The 27,449-nt window shown below is 38.9% G+C and overlaps 5 protein-coding genes across 16 annotated transcripts; 3 read left to right on the plus strand and 2 right to left on the minus strand.

Moving 5' to 3' along the window:
• Nucleotides 1-2,845: 2,845 nt before the first annotated feature.
• LOC135679393 (CRIB domain-containing protein RIC4-like) lies at nt 2,846-3,744 on the plus strand. The gene is made up of 2 exons (XM_065193106.1): nt 2,846-2,979; nt 3,079-3,744. The coding sequence occupies exons 1-2, from the start codon at nt 2,850-2,852 to the stop codon at nt 3,432-3,434; spliced, it is 486 nt and encodes a 161-aa protein (XP_065049178.1). The 5' UTR covers nt 2,846-2,849; the 3' UTR covers nt 3,435-3,744.
• A 780-nt stretch (nt 3,745-4,524) lies between these two features.
• LOC135585098 (uncharacterized) lies at nt 4,525-7,472 on the minus strand. 4 transcript variants are annotated; one of them, XM_065193107.1, is made up of 3 exons: nt 7,387-7,472; nt 6,641-7,290; nt 4,525-5,126 (listed from the first exon to the last, which is right to left on the minus strand). In XM_065193107.1, the coding sequence occupies exons 2-3, from the start codon at nt 6,924-6,926 to the stop codon at nt 4,756-4,758; spliced, it is 657 nt and encodes a 218-aa protein (XP_065049179.1). In that variant the 5' UTR covers nt 6,927-7,290; nt 7,387-7,472; the 3' UTR covers nt 4,525-4,755. The 4 variants fall into 4 exon arrangements, with proteins under 4 accessions (XP_065049179.1, XP_065049180.1, XP_065049182.1 ...); XM_065193108.1 differs by having other exon boundaries at nt 7,382-7,457; XM_065193110.1 differs by having other exon boundaries at nt 6,641-7,033; nt 7,134-7,450.
• A 303-nt stretch (nt 7,473-7,775) lies between these two features.
• LOC135679395 (uncharacterized) lies at nt 7,776-14,232 on the plus strand. The gene is made up of 5 exons (XM_065193120.1): nt 7,776-7,931; nt 8,120-8,474; nt 8,996-9,074; nt 12,138-12,256; nt 13,834-14,232. Exons 2-5 carry the CDS (start codon nt 8,163-8,165, stop codon nt 14,056-14,058), a joined length of 735 nt encoding a protein of 244 aa, XP_065049192.1. The 5' UTR covers nt 7,776-7,931; nt 8,120-8,162; the 3' UTR covers nt 14,059-14,232.
• Nucleotides 14,233-14,818: 586 nt separating this feature from the next.
• Nucleotides 14,819-22,295, plus strand: LOC135585106 (uncharacterized). Of its 9 annotated transcripts, none has more exons than XM_065193114.1 (18): nt 14,820-14,913; nt 16,291-16,617; nt 16,707-16,872; nt 16,935-17,067; nt 17,151-17,235; nt 17,765-17,887; nt 18,309-18,440; nt 18,586-18,687; nt 19,500-19,583; nt 19,670-19,788; nt 19,884-19,985; nt 20,386-20,502; nt 20,641-20,706; nt 20,955-21,021; nt 21,257-21,310; nt 21,388-21,477; nt 21,708-21,746; nt 21,942-22,295. In XM_065193114.1, exons 5-18 carry the CDS (start codon nt 17,218-17,220, stop codon nt 22,041-22,043), a joined length of 1,215 nt encoding a protein of 404 aa, XP_065049186.1. In that variant the 5' UTR covers nt 14,820-14,913; nt 16,291-16,617; nt 16,707-16,872; nt 16,935-17,067; nt 17,151-17,217; the 3' UTR covers nt 22,044-22,295. The 9 variants fall into 9 exon arrangements, with proteins under 9 accessions (XP_065049188.1, XP_065049190.1, XP_065049189.1 ...); XM_065193115.1 differs by having other exon boundaries at nt 16,981-17,067; XM_065193113.1 differs by having other exon boundaries at nt 16,707-16,837; nt 16,922-17,067.
• A 250-nt stretch (nt 22,296-22,545) lies between these two features.
• Nucleotides 22,546-26,750, minus strand: LOC103992586 (stearoyl-[acyl-carrier-protein] 9-desaturase, chloroplastic). The gene is made up of 3 exons (XM_009412358.3): nt 26,515-26,750; nt 23,841-24,339; nt 22,546-23,363 (listed from the first exon to the last, which is right to left on the minus strand). The coding sequence occupies exons 1-3, from the start codon at nt 26,643-26,645 to the stop codon at nt 22,803-22,805; spliced, it is 1,191 nt and encodes a 396-aa protein (XP_009410633.2). The 5' UTR covers nt 26,646-26,750; the 3' UTR covers nt 22,546-22,802.
• Nucleotides 26,751-27,449: the final 699 nt, after the last annotated feature.

Here is a 27,449-nt window from a genome sequence, read left to right on the forward strand (position 1 = left end):
ATTAGTAACACAATAATTTTATTTATTTATTTATATATTTATTTTATTAACAAAGAATGAGCGATGAAGATGAGATTGAATTTCGAGATCTTGCTTGTTGTGTACTAATAATATTTTTTTATTTTATTTTGTTCATTAATTAACACAGAGTGTGGACTAATGACGTGATTTTAATTTTAATTTTTTTTTCATTATGCATGCTACTACCGCATCCCATAATTATTAAAACATAATGTTTATTAACCACAAAACCACAAAAGAACAAACAACAGAAGAGCCATTTGTTATTGCTTATTCCTTTGTAACATTATCGATATTGGTCCATAAAATTTATGCTGTTATGCATTTTACTACTTTCCATAATCATAATTATGGGTATGACCACAAGAAATGAGTGGTATAATTGTTGATGGTCTTTATGCATATTGGTCCGTAGCATAGATATGATCGAGATGCGGATAAATATTGACCGGATCACAAGGCAACAGCATTTATTTTGACCTTTATAGCTTGAATGGGAAGATCCTCATCCGGCAATCTGCTTTCCTTTTCTTCTCCTTCTTACGTACTCATCAAATTGTTGCCTCACTTCTCAACTCACATATCTTCATTAATCCGTCATGATTGATTTAATTTCAGTTTAATTTCAATTCAAACTAGACCGTAATTAAGGCTAGTATAATCAAAATATCATAATATTTAAATTAAAAAAATAAAAATAAAATAATAATTCTTTTTAATTATTAATTATCAAATAAAAAATCGGTAAGAGGAGATTCAATTTATTTGTAGTTAATTATAATTGCTTTTAAGCTCTTGTCATATTTATTTCCATAAATGGAATGACAAAAAAAAGTATATATATATATATATATATATATATATTTCATGATATTATTGACTTTATTTATATTAGACGGGTCTGGGCCGGGCCGATCGACTGTTTAGATGTCGCGAGCAAGGTGTTCGACGAAATGTCGTCACAGAGATGACATTCCGTGGGATCCCGGATCCGCTCTCGGGCCGGGCAGCGTGAAGAGGCGGCTCAACAGCTTCCTGTTGAGTGTTTCGGAAGTGACGCATGAGCTTGGATGATCTCAGAACGGGAGCGTTCATGGATGGGTTACAAGAAGCGGGCGATGGAGTTTGCCGTTGTCTCGCAGAAGTCAGTCCCCGATCTCTAGCAATGACTGGCGTCCTTGCTTGAACAACGAATCTTTTCCAAATAACGAGCGAGGAGGATACTAGAGGTTAGAGGAGTCCATACCAATGCAACCGGGACCGGTCTGGGCCAGGACGGCCGAGTGCGCGCCGGTCTTCTATGTTTAGATGTCGCCAGGAAGCTGTTCGACGAAAGTCGCCACAGATGATGCGTGGGCTTTGATGATCTGCTAAGGAGAAAGAGCGTCCGTGGATGGGTTACAAGAAGCGCCGGGATCGAATTTCACGTTGTCTTGCAGGACTCAGTACTCGTTTTCTATGCAAAAAGTGACGCCTTTGCATGCACCAATAATCTCTTGCAAATGACGAGCGTGATGGATTCTTTCTCATGGCCGGTGGACGTACTGGATTCAGGGAACCATCTGCATTGCCAAAGACCAAGAACCGCGTCCGAAGGCCAGATATTTCAGGGAACCAAGCCAGTTGAGTTTGTGTTCCATCATAGCATGTTCCTGGACCAGGGGGTTTGCATCTCCATGCTATAAGACACACACAGATAGACAGACACTAGAAGGAAGTCTTACCATGTAATGTGGCATTCACTTGTTACCTGCTGTTTTCTCCTTTTATCTCAGACATGTAGAAGAAGTAGAAGAATTGGATCCATGAGTTTCTGATGTCAAGGCCTGCTCATTTCTGTATCAGGTATCTGCATGACTCTGAATTCTGTTGTCCTTTACCTCAAAACCTGCACAATCATCCAGAGTAAGAAGACTCCTGTTGTTGTTATCCAAAGTAACTCTTGGAAGGGAAGACCCATCAGAGGACATCTCCACAAAGGCTTAAGCTGTAAGTCAGTGTTTTACTTGTCAAATGTCATAGAGCCCAGAGGTATATTGCTGTCCCTGAAAGCAAGCTAAGATCCGGGAAGATCCAGTGTACTTCATAAATGTAAAGATCTAATGGTGACAAGTTTTCTTTTGGTTGTATCTGTCATTAATTTGTCTGTAGAATCTATCACAGCCAGTGAATGCAGTAGTAAATCTGACTGCTTCTGTTTGATTACCTTGATGCAGCATATCCTGCAGCTTACATGAGGGCTAAAGGAACTGCAGAAACTTGCTGGGCTACCTGGAAAGCAGCATTGTGGTAAACTGATGAAGCATTATTATCTTGACCCTGTTTAATTCTTTGCTCTTGTAGTCAGAATTGCTAACTTGGTGTAGTTGGTATCCAGGGAAGAAAAGGAAGGCAAGAATCTTCTTGGTAGGACAAGGAGGTAGAAGTCACAGTTGCTCACAGGAACTGTAGCTGTAGGTATGTGTGACACAACCAACCCAACTCAACTCAACCCTCTCTCTCTCTCTCTCTCTCTCTCTCTCTCTCTCTCTCTCTCTCCCCATACTTGCTAACAGGACCAACACCATATCCAATATAACCAATCCACTTCATGCCCATGACCACCCCTCTTCCTCTTCCTCTCCTAGACCACACCATACATCTCTCTCTCTCTCTCTCTCTCTCTCTCTCTCTCTCTGTCTCTCTCTCCCCATACTTGCTAAGAGGGCCAACACCATATCCAATATAACCAATCCACTTCATGCCCATGACCGCCTCTCTCTTCCTCTTCCCCTCCTAGACCACACCATACACCTCTCTCTCTCTCTCTCTCTCGCATTCACGAGGCAATGAGAGACCGGCGAATGGATAGGTTCGTCATCCTTCCCTTCTCCGGCGGCTGTGTCTCACAGTCGAGCGTTGCAGTATGCGAGAACCAACCGAAGAGAGCAGCACAGACTGAGGCAGCTCCGGCAACAAGTAGTTTTCTTTTCTTCTGCATAGTAATTATCATATGATCCTGCAGGCTGCAGAGCTACTCATCGAGTGCTATGCCTTGACATGACTTCTATTCTGAAGGTGGGAAGCCCAGGAGCTCGTTCGGCGTTGTTCCTTTTCCAAGGCCCTGCATCTCTACAGGGTTCCAGAAACTAGTGAGGAGCCTCAAGAGCTTATCCCAGCATCTCGTGTTCTACAAGGAAGAGGATGAAGAGGTGGAGATGGAAATTGGGTTCCCCACCGACGTGCAACACGTCGCTCACATGGGGTGGGACGGATTCAACGGCATGAGCAGCAAGACAAGCTGGGACAAGCCGCCCGCACAGTTCCTTACCCTCCCTCCCTTCTCGCTGAAGCAGTTTGAGCTGGCCATGACCGCACAAGCCGGCGCCCCTCCTCCTCCATCCCATGGTCCCGGTGGGTCTTGGCCGCAGTGAGGCGGTGCGATGCTTGCTTTGTTCTTTCCCTTGGCTCGTTGTGTTTGTTGCAGTGTGTTGCTTCTGCTGATAGAAAGCGGGCACGTGAACTTGCGTAGCTTGCTGTCATACGAAGACGACCTCTTGGCGATCAGATCATCATAATAGTGCAATGAGAGAGACGACCACCCGTATGGTGACCCCCATCTTGTAGTTCACATGATTTGGGTAGCCATCAATTACTTTCGTAACGTGCCTTATGCGTGTATATATAATGTTAAGATTAAAGTTGAAGCAAGAGGAGGAGACGTCGTCTTGTTTGGATGTGTGACACACCAATCTGTCTTTTATGGTGAACGAGATTAAGATACAAAGTGCAATTAATCACAGGTAATCTGACAGATGGGTTGCATAGCGTGATCAATTAGCAATCCCAGCCAATACATCACATCACTTTCTCGTGATACAAAGAGACACTGTACCTTCCAACCCCTACACTGGCCCACATCTGTCAACACTCGCTCCCTAAATATACTAAGATTTAGGCCAAGGACTGATGTATCTATCTATCTATCTATACATCTATACAAACATGTTCCTCGAGAAATTTGCGGAACCCATCTTTAAGCTATAATCGTCGAACTAAATTGTGAGAGTTGCACTCGAATCTCCTCTCACTGCCGATGTTAGATTAAACTGGAGGAATTGAAGAGAGAGAGAGAGAGGAAAAGTAAAAATGGGCAAGTAAAAAGCTTCATGTCTGTCGAACTACAAGAGCTACAATGAATTCAGGTGCAATCAAATGACCAAATGCAACTTATATTAGGTAGTCACATGGCCAAAATGTGATGAAGAGTTTCCAAGGCTAATGCACCTGTAAAGGGGCTGCTGATCATAGTATGGTGGACCTTCATCATCAAGGTCAGTAGCTAAACAAAAGAATGAATGTAATTTCGAGATAATGTGCAGCCCTGATGTCATTATAATAGTGAAAGAAATCATCAAGGCTTATATACCCACAATTAGGAACCAAAGGAATTTTAAAGTGATGCCTTTCGGTCTAGATGAAAGTTTATTACAATGCTAGCAACTTTCTCCAAGAAACTGATGCTGATATCAATGATATAAATGTAGATTCTGCAATATAGTCTACATCAGGCGGCTAATCTCCCTTTGCTCGAGAGAAAAGAAAAAAAAAGAAAGAAAGAAGATAGATGATACTGAGGACACCAATCAAGATTTTCAAACAATGACATCCAGGAAGGTTGTATGTGATTAACAGTAAGCTCATGTTAGTGGAAGAGAAAGAAAAGAAGCTTCTCAGCATGAGGTCACATGAGACTCAATTTCTGAATGCTAGAGCCCGAGTTTGAAGGATTTGGTTGTCCTCCAACAGATGGTCGTACTCAAGTAGTAGTTCTTCAGATTGTTTTTGGAGGGCGGCAACATGGGCTTCGGCAGTCTGCGCTCGTTTCTCATGCTCCTCCGAATCTAACTTTAACTTCTGCAGCCTCTCTTTTAAGCGTGTCACTTCTTCATGGAGCTTTTTTCTCTCACTTAGAGATGTCTTTTCCTTCTCTTTAAAACTTTGCTGCTCTTTCTTAAGATTATCAACTTCCTCTCGAGATGTACCAACTGTTGTTTTCAAACTGACCAGCTTCCTGAGGTAGTGGTGCAACCGATCAATCACTAAAGCAAGAAAAAGGGTGTAGCCTGCAAAATCAAACATAGTTTTAGGATTTCTGTTTTGAATAGAGTAGCATGTAAGGGTACACTTGTTGAGACAATAAATTTATCAAATCAGATGGAGTGCGACTTTAGTGGATATACCATAAGAAACAAATCATAATAGATGATATCTAACAACCAACTCATGCTCTGGAGGACACCAATCAAATATCCGATCACGAAAACAAAGGGACAGAAGGCTTAATTTCACGAGGCCGATCAGGTCAACCAAATGCTTTTAAATGATAGCTCATGCAGTTTGATAATGTAACCTAAGTTCCTGAATCACAGAATTGTCTTATTCAAATGCTGGTGGTCCCACACATGTAGGTTGGAAGACCTATAATCCGGGAATATGTTTAATCAATTGCAACAGAAATTTGACTATGTCATGGAACTCATTCAGCAGACAAAGAGGGAGACACCCTAAGTTTAGTTATGCTTTGAAGGGACAGGATGAAAAGAGAAGGCATTAAATCTCCATAGAAGAATTTGCTTTCACTTTGGTACAGCTAAAGTGACGGACAACAAAATCAGTTGTGTGGAAAAAAGTTTAGTTGTTTCAAGAACTTTGTCACACTCATATTGACACAGAAATCAAAGAAAGAAATTCTAGAAATCAAGTAGATGGTATCAGATGATAGGTTACAACTTCATAACAGTCTTATCGTACCTAAAAATAAAAATTCTCAGAAAGAATTAGCTTCACTTTACAATATTCACTGTCTTGCTTTATGCTTGTATATTATTCCATATCCCATCAGACCCCTTTTGTAGCTGACACACACCTGCACTTCTTCAAGAATTGTAAATTGACCGGAGAGGCTTATGTGTTATGCCATTAATATCATTTTCCTAACAGTGTCACTGGTAGGTTATTGCTTCCATGGAACCAAATCAAAGAGTATAATTACAAGCAAAATGAGCGTTAGAATCCATCTCATATTAGTACCATATCTGGGGCCATGATATCTAATGTAAGTATTCCATGTTGGTCTATGGATCCTCGAACAACTTAAGTTACCAAATCATTCTACGGATCCTCGAACAACTTAAGTTAGCAAATCATTCTCTGGACACTAAGCCCCACTAACTAAGCAATTTTTGCATTTCATTCCACTGATACCCGGTAACAACTAACTCGATAAAACCACATACACCAAAGCAATGCATCATGACCGCTATAACACTGAACATAAGTTTCAGCCATGTCGGCGAGTCACAAATTGATCAGATTCGGAAATTTTACTGATCTAGGAAAACGATTAACACGGACCGGTTATCTATTGTTTCAATTCTCACTCACTCCGATCAACCTAATTACCAACCATGGCAAGAACATGATAGTTTGTGAGCATCAGCAGATTGCTGCAATATAGATAATTGAGCTAAATAATAATTCCAACTATATAAATCCCATAAATTTGACGTCCCTTTGACATAACCTTAAAAACGTTAATATTCTGCAGACATTATAATGATATACAAATACTGCATACCTATGAGCGAGGCTTCGAGCAGGTGGGTCCTCCACAGGACTTGATCCATTGGAGTGACGGTTCCAAGCTTGGCGCCCCTGTTCTGGATCTTGAGGATGCTGGCCACGCTCGATGCCAAGATCACCGACATTGTGCATGCCAGCGTCTTCACCGTCGCAGGCCCCTTCCCCGTCTTCAGCTGGTCCAACCCCCTCATCGCCAGCTCCCGGAGCGGCCCAACCTTCCATATCAGTATCAGTGCCACCGCTCCCTCCGCGAAGAGCACCAGGAACAACAGCTGTATCATTTTTCCTATCCGACAAGCCCACCTTCCGTTGAACAAGGATCAACGAAAGACGTTTCTTCCACAATATTCCAGAAAAAAAATCTCTTCTCCTCAAAGTGACCTCATTTCTAGCTAAAAATCCATTTTTTAGAAGTATGAAGCCTATTTCTCCGCGAACACAGAAGGGAAAACAAGAAAGAAAAGAAGCTGATTCTATCCAGATCGAACCTCAATCGTTTACAGAAAAGAAACGTTCTTTGTTCTGGGATCGAAGGCAGACGGCACTCTGAGATCTGAAAACCTATTTCTTTGTGAGAATTACGGCATGAAATCGCGGACTAGAACGCCGCTGATACCAAGAAAAGACGCCACCTCTTGCCAGTTTCTGCGAGCGAAAAGGATAAAAAACTGAGCAAAAAACCCGCAAGTTTGCCGGAACCTTGTAGCCAAAGATTGATCCCGGATTTGGCGAGAACCTCACTTGATATCCTTGATGGACACTGGACATGGTTCGCCTCTGGTCTTCGGGGGTTTGCCCAAGGGACAGAAAAGGGTCCTAGTAAATTGGATTATGCACTTTCTCAACTCGTTCATAACCTACTCTCCTCAGATACTCAAGGCGTCTGGGACCCAGTTGTACCGGGACCCCTGTTTCTACCAATCACAGGACAGGGAAATAAGTGGGGACGGCGCGGAGAAGGTTTTTGTGCGTACATTGCGGCAATTGCTTATTCGGTTAATGCCGACACTGAAGATAACGACTCGTTGGGATCGTTATGCGTGTTTTAACGGTTTGGTGAAGGTTACATGCATTGTAACGGGACGATATAAACATCGTCCTCTTATTTCAATTGACGACGCGGTCGGCGGAGGACCGATGCAGAGGCGGCGGAGAGAGAGAGAGAGGGCTGAGTGAAAAGACGGCGACTCTTCACTCCCTTCCCATTTATCCCTTGTTCGCCCTTCTAACCGAGGAGGCTCTCTTCCGCGTTTTTCCTGACCGACGCCCTAATCTTGGTCGTCGCGGTACGATCCCTCGGTGCCTGTGCTTCCCTCTTTTCCGGCCAAAATTTACCTTTTCTTTCCAATCGGCAACTCTATATGAGGATTTTGGTATCTTCTCTAGGAAACGAGTTGGGGCTTGCGGGTTTTTGATGAGACAATTCTAAGGGTTACTCTTGAATGTTTTGATGATGCATTTTTCGTAAATCTAGGTTTTACTTGTGAGGCAAAGCTGTGACTCATATCATATATAGCATGACCAAGCTTGGGCCATCGAGGCAAGTTACAAAGAGGCGTGCCAGAGACGATATCCGAGCTAAAATGGTTCTTGGTGTGGACCTCAACACTCCCCCTCTTGAGGGCCATGAGCAGGAGGCATCTTCTGGTTCCAGGAATCCTCCGGTATCACAAAGAACATCTGTTTCCATTACTCGGTGCAATCATCCGACCGGACAGCAGCAGGGTTCTCTTCTATCAACCAATTATGGTACAAATAGTTTGCTCATTGATGTAGATGCAATTGAGGATGAGGTCCAGTTGCTCTCATCTTCAAGAGGATTTCCTCAGGTTGATTTGTCCTTCTGTAGCTTCTAATTGTTGACTTGTTCATTGTGTGATTTTGATCTTATAAGTTATTATTATTACTACTACTTATTGTGCTGTGGTTTGTGACCATTAGTTCATTGTCTCATTCATGCCCGTTTGATGAAAATTCCACACGGAAAATCTTCTAGACTCTCGTTAAGTTTTGGGAAATTTTAGAGTGGTCTCCCTACTTGGCTTGCCTTTTAACCAAATCCTTAATTTGTTTGAACTTTTTATTGACTAGTAATCTGGTCCATGCTTTTAGATTGCTGACATACATCAGACATTTGGCTTTACCTTTTTTTTCCTTTTCTACTTGTACTTCATTGCCAGCTCTTTTTTATATGGAAAATTTTGACGTTGTTTTCGTAGATGTAAGCATCCCCATCATCTTCTTTCCCCATTGTTAGTTCATACATTATCAATTTTTTTTACTATTTGTGATTTTCACGTGAATTATCTATTTGAATATTTGTTGTTTTTTCTTATCCTTGTCGGTTTAGGGAAGGAACTGTTCTAGGAGAAACCAGCCTGTGACAGTGGTTCTAGATGAAGATACTGACACACATTCAAGAAGATCAGGTTGGTTTGCATTTCATTCTTCCATTGTATGCCGCTCTGACCTTCAAGCATCCTAATTATGGAGAAGTATTGTTTTTTACCATGAATTTTTTGTTTCTGTCAAAGGTATTATGTACACTAATACTCTCTTGGCATAGTTTTGTTTCTTATCTGTTATGCACTATTTGTGAACATGCTAGAAGAGGATCTTGTTTATTATTTGATATTTATATGGGTTCTCCTTTGGAGGCAATTTATTGATTTTGGAAGGTTGCAATTCCTGAAGTTCATTGGGTAGCATAAACGGTGGTAGTGTGAGCTAGTCCAATTCTGGATGAGTTTAGAATCTAAGTTCACTCAATTATTTACCGATCATCTTTTATTGTTGGGTTTATAAGAGTTGACTATTTGCAGTTTGTTGAACTTAGCAAAGTATTTCCAACATATATATGGAATTTTTGAAGTATATACTTTTTTTTTTTCTTTCTGTTTTTGTGTTCTTGGTCAATACTAATTGGATTAATTGATAATTTTTTCATGACATCATGAAAGGACAAGCTTGTAGGTAGGGAATTGAAAGAGCATGTTTTCCTGCTTGTGAAACTATAAGGAAGCCTTGAAATACTACTTTGTGGTGTTTGACAAATGCATTTCAGGTGACGACAAAATGTCCACCATGATAGTTGCATTTGGTACTTGTCTTTTGTACACTCAATCGATGCACTTAAGGCCTATCTATCTGCCCCTCCTAGTTGATCAATATATCAGCTGGGCAACTTTGGACCTGAGGCCCCTTTTGAGCAGGTTCTACTAGATTCAATTTTGAGCTTAGATTTTCGAAAATTTCCTACATAACCTGCATACTATATAATAGGATATTTCTCATTATGCATAAGTGTTACTGAACTAGAACATATTTAATCCTTTTTTAATTATATTTTCTTTTGCATCTTGTCTTCTCTGCATCCATTTTTTTCTCTCCCATTTTTTTTTTCTTTTCTTGTTTCTCTTACTCCACTCCGCATCCTTTCCCTTGCCATTTCAATGCCCTGATTGTTTTCTTATACTCTTCTACATTTTGTTCCCTCCCTTCCCATCATTACCAGCGTTGGAGCATCGATGCTGTTTCTCGCATCCCCATGGTTCATAGGTAATGCTATCATTCATTAACTTCGTCTTTTTTTTTTTTCATGTTTACCTTGTCGTTCTTCCCTCTCTTTATTTTTTCATGCTGCACTTGATGGAAGAATGATTAACCAGAGTTTCAAGCCTAAGGTGTGACTTTAATCGGAATAAGCTCATGCCTATACTTCCAAGTTCATGCAGGTCTCATGCATGATTGAACTTGTTATTGGGTAACTAGTTGATACAACTGAATGATTCTTATATAAGGTCTTATTTTATAAGCCTTTGTTTGGTGATCATGCTTCTGATGGTTCACTAGCATAATAAGTAGATTAGAAAGTCATGTTTTGTTTTTGTTGATTTGGTGAAATTTGTAATGTTGCTTGAATTTGTTATTGAGGATGCAATTTGAAGATATTTGCATCCATGACATCTCCAGTTCTAAGGAAACCAAGGAAACCATATTATATAAGCATTGAGAATAGTTAGACTATGAGCACCATATCTTGTAAGCAGTTGTGTAATAACTTAGATTGGGTGATAAATTATGACACCATCTAATCCAAGATGCGCCTATCAAGAAATGAAGTAGAAAGAAATTTATGTAACTCGTCCTTGCCTATTTGTCTGACACTCTGAGTAATGCTCTTATACTTTGTTTCCTTATTGTTTGTTTCATTGCATCTCTTTTCTCTTTTCTTTCTGACGGCACTCAACTTTCTTTCCTTCATTCTGTCCTTGTTCTATTATGAATGAAAGTGTCTCTAACTTTGTAAACCAGAGACTAGCAAATGACTCTTCTTAGTTTATCTTTTGGCTCTAACTCTCAATGAAAATTGCTGTCGTCTCTTCTCTTTTTTTCTTACTCATTGTATCCCTCACCTGTGCATCTAGCAGCTACTGAATGTATTTTGCTGCATTATTTTTGCCGGCTGCTCAATCCTACTTGTCACTAAGCCTCTGCTCTTTTTTTCTTTTGTTCGGATTCATCCTAGTGCCCTTCCTCATTTTCTTCTTCTTAGTGTATTGTGAGGGTGTTACTCACAGGTCCATGGAGTATTCTTGTGTAGGGTATCAAACAGTTTTAAAGTTAGATTGTTGGACTGGCTTTATTGTTTGTCGTTTGATTGGTTCGCTGCTAAAGCCAAAAAATGAAAAAAAAATTGGTGGATTAGTGAGGAAACAGTTTGGCATGCCAGTGTATAACAATTGTCTGATGGATCTCTGTGCGGGTGGTATGCAGTGGATCTCCATTTGCGTCAAGACCTTTGTTTTTTCAACCAACCTGCTGAATTTCTTATTCATTCTTTACCAGCTACCTTAAATTTCTTTACCTTTGAAATTTGAAATGTGATACGTTGTTGGATGTTAAAGGAATTATTGAGGCCCATATTCAGCTCATTGTTCATCACCATAACTTTGAGGAATTTTGGACTGTTTAGATAAATGATATCTTGATGTAATTATTTAATGAAATTGTTAGATTCACTGGAAGTTATATATTATACTCCTATCATTCCATTACAATTAGATATACTTGTAATTTATTTTTTTTGTTTATTTGATCATAAATACTCTCTTTGTGGTACTACTTTCCAATATCTACTGGTACTTACCAGTCTGGGAATGAACCGGGATGTGGACTGTCCTATTTCCAGCAGTTTGATCTTTTGTTTTTAATTTAAGCTGTTTTTTTCTTCGTTTGAACACTGTCGCCCAATGTGCTCCACATCTGGTAGGATGGTCAGTCTGTTCTTTTAAGGTTTTTTTAATTCTCATTTATTGTTTAGATTTCTTTCTTTGGATTTGTCTCTACTTATTTAAACTTGATTTTCTTATGGTTAGGAAGTGTTCGAGTGTTTGCTTTATTTTATATACACTACTTTTGATTTCTGCTATTCTTCATTCTGCTTTTTATGGTCAGCTAAACAGAATGCAATTTTTTGGGGGTTACTGCAGAGGGATCGGTGACCATGTTATCTTTGGACAATCACAATAAGCATGAAAGAAGTTCAAGAAACACAACAGTTATTAATTGTGAGGCGTATCCAGATTTGGAAAAGGAGGACAATGTGAAGGTAAAATGTGCCAACCCTGATTATTTTTCAGTGTTGTTTTCATATGCATTAGCCAATCTGTAATGGTTTAGATCAACAACTTCATGTTATTGTTAATTAATTATCATATATCATTCTGATTGGCTATTCTTTATTTAGTTGATCTGGGTAAGTAAACTGTTCAATGGATGGGGGGACCAGCAATTACCTCCTACCGCTTTTACAAATGTGTTGCTTTGAGATTATCTTTGAGCAACATCGTAATTTGTTAGGTATTTGCTTATCTCTGTTCTCAAACTTGGTATTTGAATTAGTAATGGATGATACAACTGGCAGGATCAACCCCACAGGACTGGTATCAAGATCAACTGAGAAAGTAACTTAAAAGTAATTTTAATTATAAAAGTATAGAAATATAAGAAACTTTGTAAAGTTTGAGGACATAAACATATTTTACAATGAAAATATTTTTTGCCTTACTATTTGTAAGATATCTATTAAAAAAATAAAAATATTAAAAATGAAAATTAGATAAATCATGAAGAAGAGTTCTTTTAGAAACATATTATTTAATATATGTGTTGTACAAAAGAACTTATGCTTATTCACCTACAATTTTAAAGATAATGATTGGCTTGACCATCAACCCAGTAGTTCTCTAATCACCATGCAGGTGAAGTGTGGGGAAATGTGAAGATGTAAAATAATTTTATTTAAAAAGAAGTATACATGGGTTTTGGCATTAAGTTTGAATTTATGCTGCTTCCTTTTTTAATGAAAACTTCTCTATTTTCTCTCTTTGTATCTTTTTCTCATTGTATGGTTGCAACAAATAGCAAACCAATAGGGTACTATTATCTTCTTTTATCATAATTGAGTCATGTGCTTTTTTTTGTATATTCTCTATATGGAAATTTCTCTTCTCTTTGCCCTCCTTCCACTCATCTCCTCTTTTTTTCTTGAGGCGCTATTAAATAGGTTAGAATTAAACAAAATTGGATTACTCTTGTTGAGTTCAATAGTTCTAGCTGATTTTGATGATTTTTTTGACAACAAGGCTCAGAAACCGAACAAAATTGATTGGTCTCAGGTGGTAGCAACTCAAACCTGTTATATTGTAGTGAAATTGATCAACCGCCAACTGTGCTACTAATATTCTAATCTTGAGTTGTTCAGGAAATATGTTTTAAATATATTCTATAACCAGAAAAATTATTTAGCAAACTTTAAGGCTGTTTTTTTTTTTGTTAACTTGTAGAACTTGACAATTGGGAGCCAAATGTTGTGATTTTGAAATAATGTTACAGATGCATCAACTATTCTTTGAAAATCACAGGTATTACTGTTATGCTTTATCTGAAGTCACCACTCACAAGTATCTGAGCTGTTGGTTGTAACTTTAGAAAGAGTCCGTGGTTGTCAGGTTCATGTAAGAGCCACAGAGGAAGCGAAGGATGTCTTTGGACAAAATGTTTTATCTTCTCTTTTCTCAATGGTCATGGTTGTCTTGGACTCTTGTCTATATTATCTGCAGTTTTAAGATTCCTAAGCTAGATCCTGCTTGATTTGCTGAAAGTTGCATACTCACTTATATGCAGGGCAAGAATGTGATGGAATATAGGCCAGAGCCTCCTAAGCAACCGACTTTCACCTGCCCTATCTGCATGAACACTTTGGTTGAGGCATCATCAACCATTTGCGGTCATATTTTCTGCCAGAGCTGCATAAAGGCCTCCGTTCAATTTCAGAAGAAGTGCCCCACTTGTCGAAGAAAGCTGACCATGAACAATTTCCACAAGGTGTATCTGCCAACTACCGACTGAGGTGATTGCAGAATTGGCTTTTTTTCTTTATTATGAAGCCTCCGTGCTTTTAGTAAAATTTCATCTACCATATTGCTCACGGTGTCACTCTAGATATTCTTGGCAGTTTTTGTCCAAATCATTTTTAATTAAAATTAAAGTTAATATATTAAGTATGAATCACAATTTGTAGTAGCTCAGTGATTTTTAGCATTTCATGATTAAGAAACTGAACTGACAAGGTGTATTGTGACATGGTACAAGCCAACATGGTTCATCTTCTCGTGAGACTGTTATCGTAAGGCACTTTACAAGATCCATTCTCATGTCTGAGTTGAATGATATAATATTAAGACTTGGGAATCTCCATATAAGTGTGTACATATGATATATTCCCTAACATTTACTAGTCGCATTTGAATATTCCTCCCTTATCTTAACTGAATCATGTGCAAGCACCTCTGGTCATCTCTGGCAGAACATTATATGCATACTGAAATTAGATGTGAAATTAGTTGAATGTTATGATGCAATATATTTGGTCAGGAAATCTAGTAGTGCTTCAAATTACACTACCTTTTTTAGGATTCTGGATATAGTCTAACACGGAGCCCTTCGATTCTCTCAAGACATGTTTATGGTTGTATTTCCTCATTACGTCTCATGATTTGTCCCTGTTGCCAAGCATCCTTGAGTTTTAATCAACTTCTATTAATCCATTGTAAACTTGTTCACCCTGGTCTCATCTTTGTTCTTGTTAATCTGATGGCTTAAGGACACCCGAGCCTTCATTAAGGATTATCCACATCACATGAAGAATGTTCAAGGGCCTGATTATTTAAAAGGAACTGCCCGAGCTCTATTGGTGCCTTCCAGGTAAGATCTGTATCTTTCTGTAATTGGATCTATTAGGTGGCACTCGTAGCGACTAACATCAACAAATGTCCGTCTCCGCAAACCAAGCTTGGTTTTATGCTCCTCATACCTCTTTTGTTGGATTTTAAGATGAATCACTGCCTTCAGGCTTCTGAGATTTAGTCTAATTATAGCTTTGCATATCCTTTTCTAGTCACTTCTTGAAGAATGGCTTATTACGGATCTAGCAGTTCAAGGTTCAATTGGTCTGCATCAAAGACATCTTTTTCTTTGTAATTGTTGCTGCAATAGGTTTTGACATTTTTGCACGCCCATCTTTGATTCCAGTGGTCCATGTTTTGCCCATGTCAAATACTAGTTATCCATGTTGATGCTTGGTCCTAGTTTCACTGATGTCTCCCTCGCCATTTCCCTAATACTTGTTCTTTTGTCCTGATAGATGACAGTGGACGGAGATCATGATGTCAATACTCATGCTGGCTACTTGCAAAACCATTAGTTGATCTTTAGTTGTGCTTTGTACAGGTCACCTTGTGGTTTGTCTGATGCTAAATCTAGTTGTCCCAAGACTCTCTGCTTTGCTTTTGGTCAGACCCACCTTGTTCCAAGCATATGCCCCTCAAGATTGGCCCACAGTAGGACCAAATTAGTACCACATTTGTCTACTTGATGCCTATACCAGTCAGTCTAAACCATTGTGCCAACCTGCTGTTCTTCCAGAAGGAAGAAGACACGGGGCTTCCTGCTACAGTTCATTACAGAAAATTCGAACTTTATTCTTGCTCCCGGTAGTAATTCTAGACTCATGTAGCATTTCTTTCAAATGTATGATTCTTTTCTTAAGATCCACACACATTAGCCACAGTTTTATGCATCTCTTCAAGAAAAAAAATGCTACATATCAACCTATCAACCTCCTACCTGCTGGTATTCTCTTGAGAGAAGGTCCCCACTTCACAATGGGGGCCAGATTGAAAAGCAAAATCTCCTCTCATTTGGTTTCTTCCATTAACAATATATAATAATGATAAATTTATAATCTGACGTCTTAGCCATGCAATGGGCATCGAGTTAGTGGTAAATCGATTTTTGTGTGGTGTATATATAGCCTGGACCCACTCATCTCCAAGACAATGAAAGGAAGAATTAATACTAAGCCAAAAGCCTTTGCATTTTCTAGAAGTTTGGCTTTGCGTGAGGGTGATGTTCACGGGGAATCGCTGGAGTCAACCGTTTAGACCTTGACTTCCTTTGCGTTGAGGTTAACACAGTAACTTTACGTACGTAGAGATCATAAATGATACAGAGTATAAGACGATTAAAATATCAGTAGTTTGACTTATCCTCACGTGTTTTTTATGATTAAAATTGTCCTAGGTTTTCAGAGCTGTGGAGCTCGTCTGTGTTTGCCAAGGCAGGGAACTCCTTTTTTCCGCCTCTGAACGAGGGCTGGTATTCTCTCCGCTGTCGCGTGCGGGGTCAAGGAGGAACGGTGTTCCCTGTTTCGGCCATGTCAGGTGAGCTCCTTCCGTTGGATTTCTTTTTCCCTCCTCCTCTGTGTGTGTGTGTGTGTGTGTGTGTGTGGATATAGTTACGAACTTACGCAGATATTATACCTTGAGAGGGCTCTAAGGGCCCCACGGTGGCGTTGGCTCTCCCGTAGGGTATCGAGCTACCAAGCACTGTTGTCTACAGTTCTTCCAGGTTGGACGTCTACGTAACTCCATGGGACTATACGCTTCTCCTCCTCCACGCCTCCGCTTTTGACTTACGGGGAGTATAAATCCACGCAGATTCCTTCCCACGGAAAAAGAGAGCGGAAACCGAAAGCTCTTTGCACGCCGCCCGCTCGATCCTTCTTCCTATCCCCTCCTTCGTCGACTCCACTATTCATCTCCCTGTCTGTCCTCACAAGAAAGACGAGGTTTTTGAGCCTCCTGCTTGGACCAAGTTCGCGAGGTAGAGTCCTTCATAAAGACTCGACTTTTGAGCGTCTTACTTTGACTAGGTTTGCAAGGCAGAATCCTTCAGAAAGACTCGATTTTTGTGGCGTCCCACGTCGACTAGGTGTCGCCAAAGCCTCTTCTGCTGGGAGGTCCTCTCTGCTGCGCTTGTTACGTTGGGTTCTGCCAGTGAAGCTCTTGCTCTGTCATGGTGAGCGACTCTTTCTTTTACCTGTTTCCTTGTCTCTGGTGGGATTGTGGCTTCCCTTTTGCTGAGTCTTGTTTGTTTTGCAGACTTGAAACTGCAGAATTTGAAGCCTTTCGTATTCGTGCATTTATAATCCACGTGACCGTGTGGAAGATGAAGTCATTCAGCTCCGTAAGTTGTTCAAGTGCTTCTTTAACTGCAAAGAACGCATTTAACTTTCGTCTACATTAATTTTGTTATTCTGTTTCTTATGAACTGTATTTTCTCAAAAAAAAAATGATGTTTCTTAAATATTTCCTCTTAATTTTAAGTGAGTAAAGGACTCTTAAGTTTCTTAAATATTACGTTAGCTGTCTCTTATTTTTCAAATATTTTGGTGCTGTTAAATCATATTTGGGGAGACATCAAAATTATGCCATATATGCTGAAGGAATATATTAGGAATTGAACTAACAATGCTGAGTGCCCATATCTGGTCCTGTTTCCTGCTCAATTCTTCAGGCATCAAATCTTCCAACTATATCATGACCTCACCGAGAAATACTTCATGTTGATTATTCTTTGGTCCTCAATATATAGTGAATTCTAACAGCATGTTACTTTTGCTACATGTTTATTGTGTATAAAAGATTGTCAAGTTATTATATATTTTTTTTAGTTGCACAAGGGTCATTTTTTTCCTTTACAAAAATCCTTGCAGGGCTCTCTTCAAACAGATCCCTCAAATAGGAAATTATGCTCTTGTAGCATCTTCCATGCAGCTGCTTTCCTGTGTATGGTGTTCGTTGTCGGGACTTCCTTTGTTGCATTTGACTATAAAGAGGTATAGTTTATTTTTCTGACTTCGTTTTTCTGTTTATTTATTATAGTATCAACTTTTTGGTGATACAAACTTTAGCTGACCCCCGATGGATGATTCTAGGAAGCTCATTCTTTTTCCCGACAGAAAATTTTCTTATTAATCTATTTTGTTTTGTTAGTGAATGAACATAACTTCTCCTTTGAACCTTGTTCTCCAAGACAGATATAATTGATTTTTTGAGCTTATCTGTTGTTTCTCCTCTTGTGTATGTCAACCTCTTGAGTTCTTCTATGTAGCACTTATGCTGTTTTATCTCTAGAAACTTCTTTTTAGCTACAAGTCACTCACTTGCTGGTTGGTAAATGTAACATATCCTACCTATATAAAGTGTAATCAGCATTTTTTTTCCTGCATGGAAATAGTATTTTCTGTTACTTTTCAGAAGATGTCAGCTGAGATCCCCACTGACGCTGTAGAGATCACTCGAGGCAATTTGCAAACTGACCTATCAAAATTACAGACCCCTCGAGCAAATTCATGGTCCGATGAGTCCACTCAGTCCAAGTCATGCGAGGTAATTCTTTGTGAAGCTGGCTTTAATATCTGATGTATAACATCTTCAACAGGAATATTCACCATTTTGTCATTTGCACTCTTCTTTTTCATTACGATTGTTTTTAAATATTATTTTCTTATGATTCAGTTTGTATTATTTTTAGAGTCCTTGCATATCTTCGGGAAGTGAACCATTACCTAAAGGAATTGTTTTGAGGAAGTCAGACCTGGAAATGGTGCCTCTATGGGGTCCTCCAAAAGCAAAGGTGTGCTATGATTGCCTTACTTTCTTTAGGTGTTGAGTACATAAGCTTATTCGAGGTATTAACCAAAGATTTCATTTTTTACCGACATGTTGCATGGTAATGTGCTGACATGGTCTGTCGTCCTGCATCATTTGATATAGGTTTGTGTCAACTGGCACAAGTACAATAGCTGGAAAAAAGAGTTCATATACTCCCTTGGCATGGTATAGATTTCCACGCTTGCTGCTACGACAGTGCCACGATCAGGTTCATGTGCAACCTTGGTCTCGATATGTTGTTGTTAGTCATCATCTTGGAATTTTGGAATCACACTTTGTTTGCAATTACACAGAAATCTGGATCACAACCAGATGTCCTCGGATTCATAGACGCCTATACAGAAATCTGGGTTGCAACCAGAAGTCTGTAGTGTCATAGACTTATAGGTTACGTAAAGCACCGGGTTTAGACTTAATAGTTTCTAGTTGGTGGAGTTGTGAAGACTAGTGAAATAAATGTGTTATGTGTGTGATGTAAAGTTTGTATGGATATACTTGCTTATATACAAAAGGACCATTTCTTACAAGTTAGTCTACTATGGGCTTGTAGAAACAATCAAATTTCACATACAAAAGGTGAGGAGTTGGGAAGACCAATGAAGCAATTTTCATATGTGCATGATGTAAAATTTGTACAGAGATGATAGTTTAAAATTTAAATGCCCTTCCCATAGATTTCTCATTCAGTATGTGCTGACTCCATTCTAGATTAATCTTATAATGTATCATTGAAATTATAGTCAGTTAATAGAAATCTTATAATGTTAAGAACAGGAAAGTGTCAGTTCACAGAAAAGTTTATTGGCGATTCCGGTTGGAATAAAGCAAAAGGAAATCGTGAATAAGATTGTAACGAAGGTAAAGACATCATTACCTCATGTCTTTTTGTTAATATTCCTTACAAAAGTTTCTAGTTTTAGCTAAATGTTTCTGTTGTGTTCTAGTTTGCTTCCCATGACTTCACTGTGATGCTTTTTCACTATGATGGTGTTGTTGATGAATGGAAAGATTTACAATGGAGTGAGGGCGCTCTACATATTTCTGCAATCAATCAAACAAAATGGTAATTTAGTTTATCAACAAAGGTTTCTTGAAGTTATGGTGGAGATTACATTAGTCCACAATGTAGCCCATTCTAAAAACAGTATTGATTTGCAGGTGGTTTGCAAAGCGCTTCTTACATCCAGACATAGTTGCACCATACAGGTATATCTTCCTATGGGATGAGGACCTTGAAGTGCAAAATTTTCATCCTGAAAGGTAGGTCGTGTTGTTTTTTCTTTATCATTTATCTGTTTATGCAACTTGAAAGGTAGAATGTATTCTGCTGATGTTAGTTATCAAGACTGCTAATAATCTAAACAATGGGTACCCTGAGGGTTTCCTGGATTGCGTCCTGGTCGTGTAAGACAATCCTCACTACCGGCTTTTGATGATTTCTTTTGAATAGTTATACATGCTGCCCATGAAACTTTTCACTTGTTTGTTGTTCTTTAAGTGAACAAAATTTTAATTGGAGTGTCATGCATTACTTGTTAGGTTGAGCTTCTTGTTGTTGATCGAGATGTTAAAACTTCATAAATTAGTATTCTATGACTTAGATCGATTTAAACATCTTTTTACTTCAGTCTTGTTTTATTAGCACATTTAACTTCTGCAGATACTTGAGCATTGTTGAGAGGGAAGGCTTAGAGATATCACAACCTGCACTTGACCCTGCGAAATCTCAGATTCACCATCAAATTACTGCACGATTAAGGAAAGGGCACGTGCACAGGTGCTGCCTTGTCTCGTTTCTCCAGTAGAAATATTTGATTGTTCATTCCATTGCACATGGAGCCGATTCCATGTTCCTCCTATTGATCTAGTTCTCATAGTATTGACGGAAATTATAAGTAGTTTGTTCAATTAACAGAAGGATGTACAAGTTCAACGGTGGTGGAAAATGTTCCAAGAAAAGCAGTAGCCCTCCATGTACTGGGTGAGTTTCTTTTTTCCCAGCATAAATATTTGTTGTACTTGGATATCTGATATGATTTATAATATCAATATATCTTTAGTTCAAAACGAGGTTGGGTTATCTGTCATTTTTTGGTGATTGTTTTGATTTTTCCTTCCGATGGTGAAGAAATTTTTGTTCTCATGGATGTTCATTTGATAGTTAAGAAATTGTTGTTCCCATGGATGTTCATTCACCACCTTTGATGACAAAAGATTTTCTTATTGCAGGTGGGTAGAAATGATGGCTCCTGTTTTCTCAAGAGCTGCCTGGCGTTGTGCATGGCATATGATTCAAGTATGATTCTTTACACAAATTATGTTGCTTGTTCTTAATATACATCTATCACGATATTGTTTTCCGACTGTAAGATGTCGAATTGTATCCCTTTTATATATACTTGTATCCAAAATGCAATACATATAACTAAGTGAACCTATTTGCGGTTTTCACTCTCCAGAAATGTCAAGACCTATGCTGTTGTCTTCACACTAGAAATACGTCAAACTAATTTTTTTTTCTTTGTTTGTAGAATGACTTGATTTATGCATGGGGTCTCGATATGAATCTTGGTTACTGTGCTCAGGTAAGATTCACATGAACAACAATCATGATGTGTTGGAATTTTTTGTCGGTAAGAAAACTGAAACGAACTCTTGACAGGGTGACCGAACCAAAAAAGTTGGGGTGGTGGACAGTGAATACATAGTTCATAAGGGGCTGCCTACACTTGGTGGGTCTGATGAGAAAATGGTAAGTTATTGAAATATTGAAACAAATTAGATCTTGGAGTGTACCGGTCGTCGCTTTATTGAAGTACGATGTTACCACATTTTTTAACATAGAAAAGAATCATAGAAACAAAGTATTGGTATTGGAACATTCAAGAACCTATTTTTGTGTCAAATGCTTTAGGGTTTGTTACGCCTTTGTCAAAATTATCGTTTCCTCCACCAATCTGACTTGTCGGTTCGTACTTGCAGGGATCTTCCGATTTGCATGCTGCTAATCACAGATTTGCAGTAAGCACGATAAAATTGTTTTCACATTATTGATTTCCATGTCGTCGGCAGCTTGTGGCAATTGCATGGTCCAGCCCAAACTGGCCATGTTCTTTGTGCAAGATCCAAGTTGCACTCTTAAATCTTCAAGCGCACACTTCTATCATTCATTTCTGCTCTCTTCATTTTCTATCGGATCGAACTCGTTGTGTGCAGGTGAGACGGCGGTCTTATGTGGAACTCGAGATCTTTCGGAACAGATGGCAGAAGGCCATGGCAGAAGATAAATGCTGGACCAATTCATACCCTGAACACTGACAAATTCAAAGAAAGATAGTAGTAGTAACTTATCGTCCATGGCAGAAGATAAATGCTGGACCAATTCATACCTTGAACCCTGACAAATTCGAAGAGAGATACTAGTAGTAACTTATCGTCCATGAGAAGATCCATGTACAATTGCTAGTAAAGCTCAAAGCTTGTTTCAAGTGTATAGTGCAAATCATGTATAAACTCTTGGATTATATTTTTCTTGGCATAATAATTAATGATATCGATAGTGGTGCAGTATATCTGGCATTTTGTTCTTTAGATCCTCCGGCAGAGGTATTTTTCCAGTAACTACATCAAATTATGATAGGAAGCAGCATCACATTGCATCAAACTGAGGCAGAGAGAACGAATTAGACAGAAATCAGCAGTGTTCCGTCCAGTGCACATTAGATACAAAACCTTAGGAATCCGAAGAGCAACATGAACCCACTAGAAAAGAATTAAAAGGAAAACACGAAATACACCTCACATTTCGCAAACAGCAGTATTTTCCACTATCAATCCAAATTTTACTTAAAACATCGGCCCATTTATTTGTAAAATGTTGTCCATGACAGCTTTCGAGTATCTACAACATCCCCTTTCCAATTAACCTCCTACCCAATGAAACAATGAGAAGCAAAGCATGGATTTGACACTGAAACTCCTTACAGAACTGTTTGATCAGCAACTGGAGACGCAAAACAGGCCATGGTTCACTTCGGAAGGTGGACCGCTACCAAACCAAAGATTGCTTCTTGGTACTTAGAGTAGCACTTCCCTGCCATAGATCCAGCTGAAAGGAATAGCTGGAGCTTGTTTAGCTCTGGCTTGTGCTCTTTCCTCCAGTCTCCTTATCCTGGGAGCCAAAGTACAGACAAAATCCTGGGCCTTGTTCCCTTCACCAGAGAGTCCCGTTAGGTCCCCTATCTTCCACCTGGTGACGAGGAACTCAAGTATATCGGCATAGTCCTTGGCAGTGTAGATGCCCAGCCGCTGAGCAACTGCTGAGAAATGGCCAAAGAGGTTATCATCTCGTCCATCGTACATTAAATGGGCAGGCATTGAGATCTTCTTCTTCATCATGTCTGAAAATGCAAGCACTGTGCCATTTGGATCTATCTCAAACAGCTTCTCCACTATTTTAGTGTACGCGGTCTCATGGCGCTTTTCGTCAGAGGCAATTATTCCACATATCTGAGCTAATTTTAGATCCCCATGTTCCTTGGCGAGCCTAGCGGTATTTCCATGGGATACGAAGGTTGCTCGCTCTTGAAATGAAGTGTATATAAAACCAAGGTAGGGGTTATTCTCTGTCCGTGGATCCTAAAAGACATGTGCATAGAAAAAGAAGATAATTAGAAGGTGAAACCCAAGGTCATGCTACTGTCGATTGTAGTCACTACACAGGAACATATATTTCACAAACAACTCAACCACCAAACAAACAAGAATAAGCAAAATATGAGCACTACTCATATGCTTAGTAATTTACATGCATATTTCATACAAAAAAAGCAGGTAAACATTATGGCGAAAAGGGAGCCAAAGGATATTTTCATAGATGAAAGCCTTCATATGAATCAAATCGTTTTACAATAATCAAGAAAAGTGGTCAGAAATATATGCATGTTAGACAACATTGAAATGCCACATCAAATACAAAATTTTTAGTTAGTAGCAGGAGAAAAGGCTGTTCAGGCAAGCAATGGACCAAACAAAAACTTCTAAACTTTTAATGCTCAAATAGAGAGATGCTAAACTCAAATTAAGAGGTAAAATAATGCATCAAGCAAATATTACCATTCCAGAACCAATTAAATACTGAATTGTTTTCTCAATTTGCTTCATGTCCACTCTTCCTGAAAGATATAGGTACTTGTTGAGAAGGTCACCATGTCTATTCTCTTCAGCAGTCCAAGCCCTAGTCCAAATAGCCCAAGAAGTCGGGCTTGCACCTGTCTCATCTCGGACACCATCAAGAGTGTTCAGCATTGTCTGATATGTAGGAAGGGCTTCCTCAGTAATCATGTCTCCAACCAAGCAAACAAAATAATCATCAGGGATCTCCTTTGAACGTTCCCTCAGTTCCTTGACTTCTTCATAAAATCCCTCCGACGAAGGATCTGGCAGAAAATCTTGTGGCTGCCAACATTTTTCAACAGGCTTCAGATGCACCAGGATATTATTTTCTGCCCAATCTTCTAATGACTTGAAAATCTCAATCTTTTGAGGCGGCAGCGAGTGCGTGACTTGACTATGTACATTTTGCTGAGAAGAGGGTTTTTTTGGAGTCTCAACCCTGGTATGATGATAACATGGATATCAGAAAAATATAGAAAACTTGTGAGATATCAATGATCATAAAATACTGGTATATGTTGCTGAAAATGTGACATGTAAATGGTGCATTTTGTTCATATGTGTGAATTCAACATGTTAGCCAAGAAAAGAGAACTTATTACTAAATTAAGTCACATAGAAGATGCTGATTAAACAAGCAAATATCACTTACTAAGAAAATGGTATTAATTAATAGATAGATATCATGATAACATGAGATGGGAAATGATAAAGTAAGCAACGGGAAATACAAAAAATAGTTGAAGAAAACAATGACAGCCATAGGAAATAGTTATCATGCTACAGAACTTGAATAGAAAATAAAAATTAAGATCATGTTCCAAAACTCAACACCAACGTGTGAAAGTACTTGCACCAAAGTTCAAACATGAACTAGTACACCAAAAAATCATTTAACATGGCTTTGAATCTACAATTTTGCCTGTTCAACAGATCTGACCATCTCCATAGAAGGTAACCTCTTGACTTACCAGTCAACTTCTTTTTGTTAATGCCATCAACAAAGTAGTTTGTGAATGTTTCTCATTGAGAACGAAAAGAGAAAAGTCACTTATAGAAGAGCATTTACTTCAAAATGGGTCCAATGGAAAAAGTCACATCTCAATTGGACACCGATACATATGTCACTCCAAGTTGCCCATCATTATCCATAGACAACTTTGTTAAACTCTATAATGAAAATTATCATAGGCACAATAGGAAAAAGAACTTCTTTGGAATATTATAGAAGGCATGTTGTCAAGTGCGAGGATCCAACATGCATAGACTAAAAATGATAAGGAAGCAGCCTGTAATAGCAGATATTTTTAAGTTGGCCTCAGTATTGTAATTGCCAAAGTTGGAAATGCCATTAGAATCACACGTCTGATTACTACAGAATATTGGCTTTTGGTGATAAAAGAATCATGATGCATATGGATCCTTTTGCAGTTTTCTTGATCCACCATCAAGAATTATGGTTAAATGAGATTGGAGTTATATAGATCACCATCAATCTTCATACAATAAGCATCTTTAAATAAGTCCACCATAGCAAGTCAACAATGATAACAACAATCTGCAACATATACAACCGCTAAGTCTAACATACTTTAGTAATCTTCATAGTATTTTGCACACTATTTTTAAGGTCTACGTGTAGGAGACATGGGATCAGACCCTTTTCCCCCAGATAGACCTAGAAGTATGAGATGGAATTTGTCAATGATGCTACCGGTTCCAGTTTACAAAAGTCAAGCTTTAAGCATGCCACTCGTTGCACGATGCAAGAAGAAAGACTAGAAACGACATTTGACATCATAAACAAGTATCATGTCAAAAAAGAACAGATAGATGCCCTTTCCTTCAGATTAGTCATCCAGGAGTCTCATTAAGGAACATTGCCCTTTCCCATAGATTAGTAATACTAAAGTCGCATTGCCAGCCACAACCGTTCTAACAATTTCAAAATTGAGTGAAACAAGTAAATAAAAGAAAATTCTTTTTGCAGCAATCTGCACATTCTGAACCATAAGTCTCCAAGTTTTTCACCAAAATTGTACGTAATCGGCATCTTTACGTGCTAAAAGTATTCTCCAGCTTAGAATGTGCAACGGATGTCCCGAGACCAACTTGAAATGAAATATCATAACAGAACTTCACAACACATCCAAGAAAGAAACAAAAACCTACAAAACCCACAAAGCCTCCTCAATCAACAAGACATGCATGCATTGTGATACTCCAAGAAACAACCAATTTCACCCACATTTGACTTAAATGGCAAATAAGCTCAAGCTAGATTAGGCACAAACAAGATATCCAAATTCCAATCGAAACAAAAACAATAAAAAGCATATCACCATCCAAACCCAGCAGAGTCGTTGCAAATGGAACACTTGCAACCTTGTTTGTAAGTAAGAAGATATGGCAGACAACTTTCTTGAAAGAAAGAAGAGAAATTCCGATCAGAAAGAACGATCTATAGAAGAAGTGGCTCGCAGAAATCTTGAATAGATCGACGGGACAGATCAAGATGAAGTCTTTAACGAGCATCGAGACCAACCAACCAAGTGCAAGGAGAAACCCTAACCGGGGGGGGGTGGGGGTGGGGGGGGGGGGTGGAGGGGCTCACTTGTTGGAGACGGCGGAGGAGGAGCCAACGGTGGAGGCCATGGAGACTCGGGGAGATCTGGCATTCCGCCTCTTGCTTGGGCAAGAGAAGCAGGGGAGCGCCTGTGGTCGGAAGGCCATTCGAGAAGCCATTACAGCCCACCTTCTGCTTCTTCTCCTCCCTCCCCTCCCTTCTTTCTCCGCTTCGCAGAGAGGGAGAGATCGAGGCTCGCTTTTGTCCTCAGCTTTAGACTGAGAGACAAGACGGGGAGAGAGGGTGGTATTTAATGACGGCCGCAAAGACACCGCCGAATTGGGGGAACTGGTTTACGTAAAATTACGTAATTACCCTTCTACATGATCATGAGGCATTTTCTTTGAAAAGAAATAAGCAATTTTATTTTGGACAATAATTTATTTTGGAGGGACTGTTCATATTCAACTCTATGGTTCAAAAAACAAGGAAGAAATTTGATTTATTTTATTTGTTTTTTTTTTTATTTTCCAAAATCAGAATAAGAGCAAAAGGAAAGAAACCACAGCACAGCAATCTTGAATTTTGTGTTTTTTCTCCCCCTCTTTTTCATTTCTTACTACCCAACTTTGGGAAGCAAAAGTTGTTTAATTTTGGAATTTTTATATAAGTAGAGAATTTCTCAGAAAAAAAAAATAAAAAAAAAACATTACTACTAAATTTTACATGTATTTTTTCAGGCCTTTATTAAGGACTTCCCAAACACAAAAAATCACTGCATATAAGCAGCATCAAAACTGTTAGGTTTTTATTAACCCATAAAGCTATCATATATATATATATATATATACATACATTAATGATGATAAAAGATCTATATAATTGATATGCATGTATTTGGAACTTTATTGTTGTTGTATACAAGTAAGTTGTCAAGGAAGAAGCTGTTGTTTCAGGAATTGGCATTGTTAGGCATGTATTAT

The sequence above is a fragment of the Musa acuminata genome, chromosome BXJ1-7 (genome assembly GCF_036884655.1).
Source record: "Musa acuminata AAA Group cultivar baxijiao chromosome BXJ1-7, Cavendish_Baxijiao_AAA, whole genome shotgun sequence".
Classification (NCBI taxonomy): domain Eukaryota; kingdom Viridiplantae; phylum Streptophyta; class Magnoliopsida; order Zingiberales; family Musaceae; genus Musa; species Musa acuminata.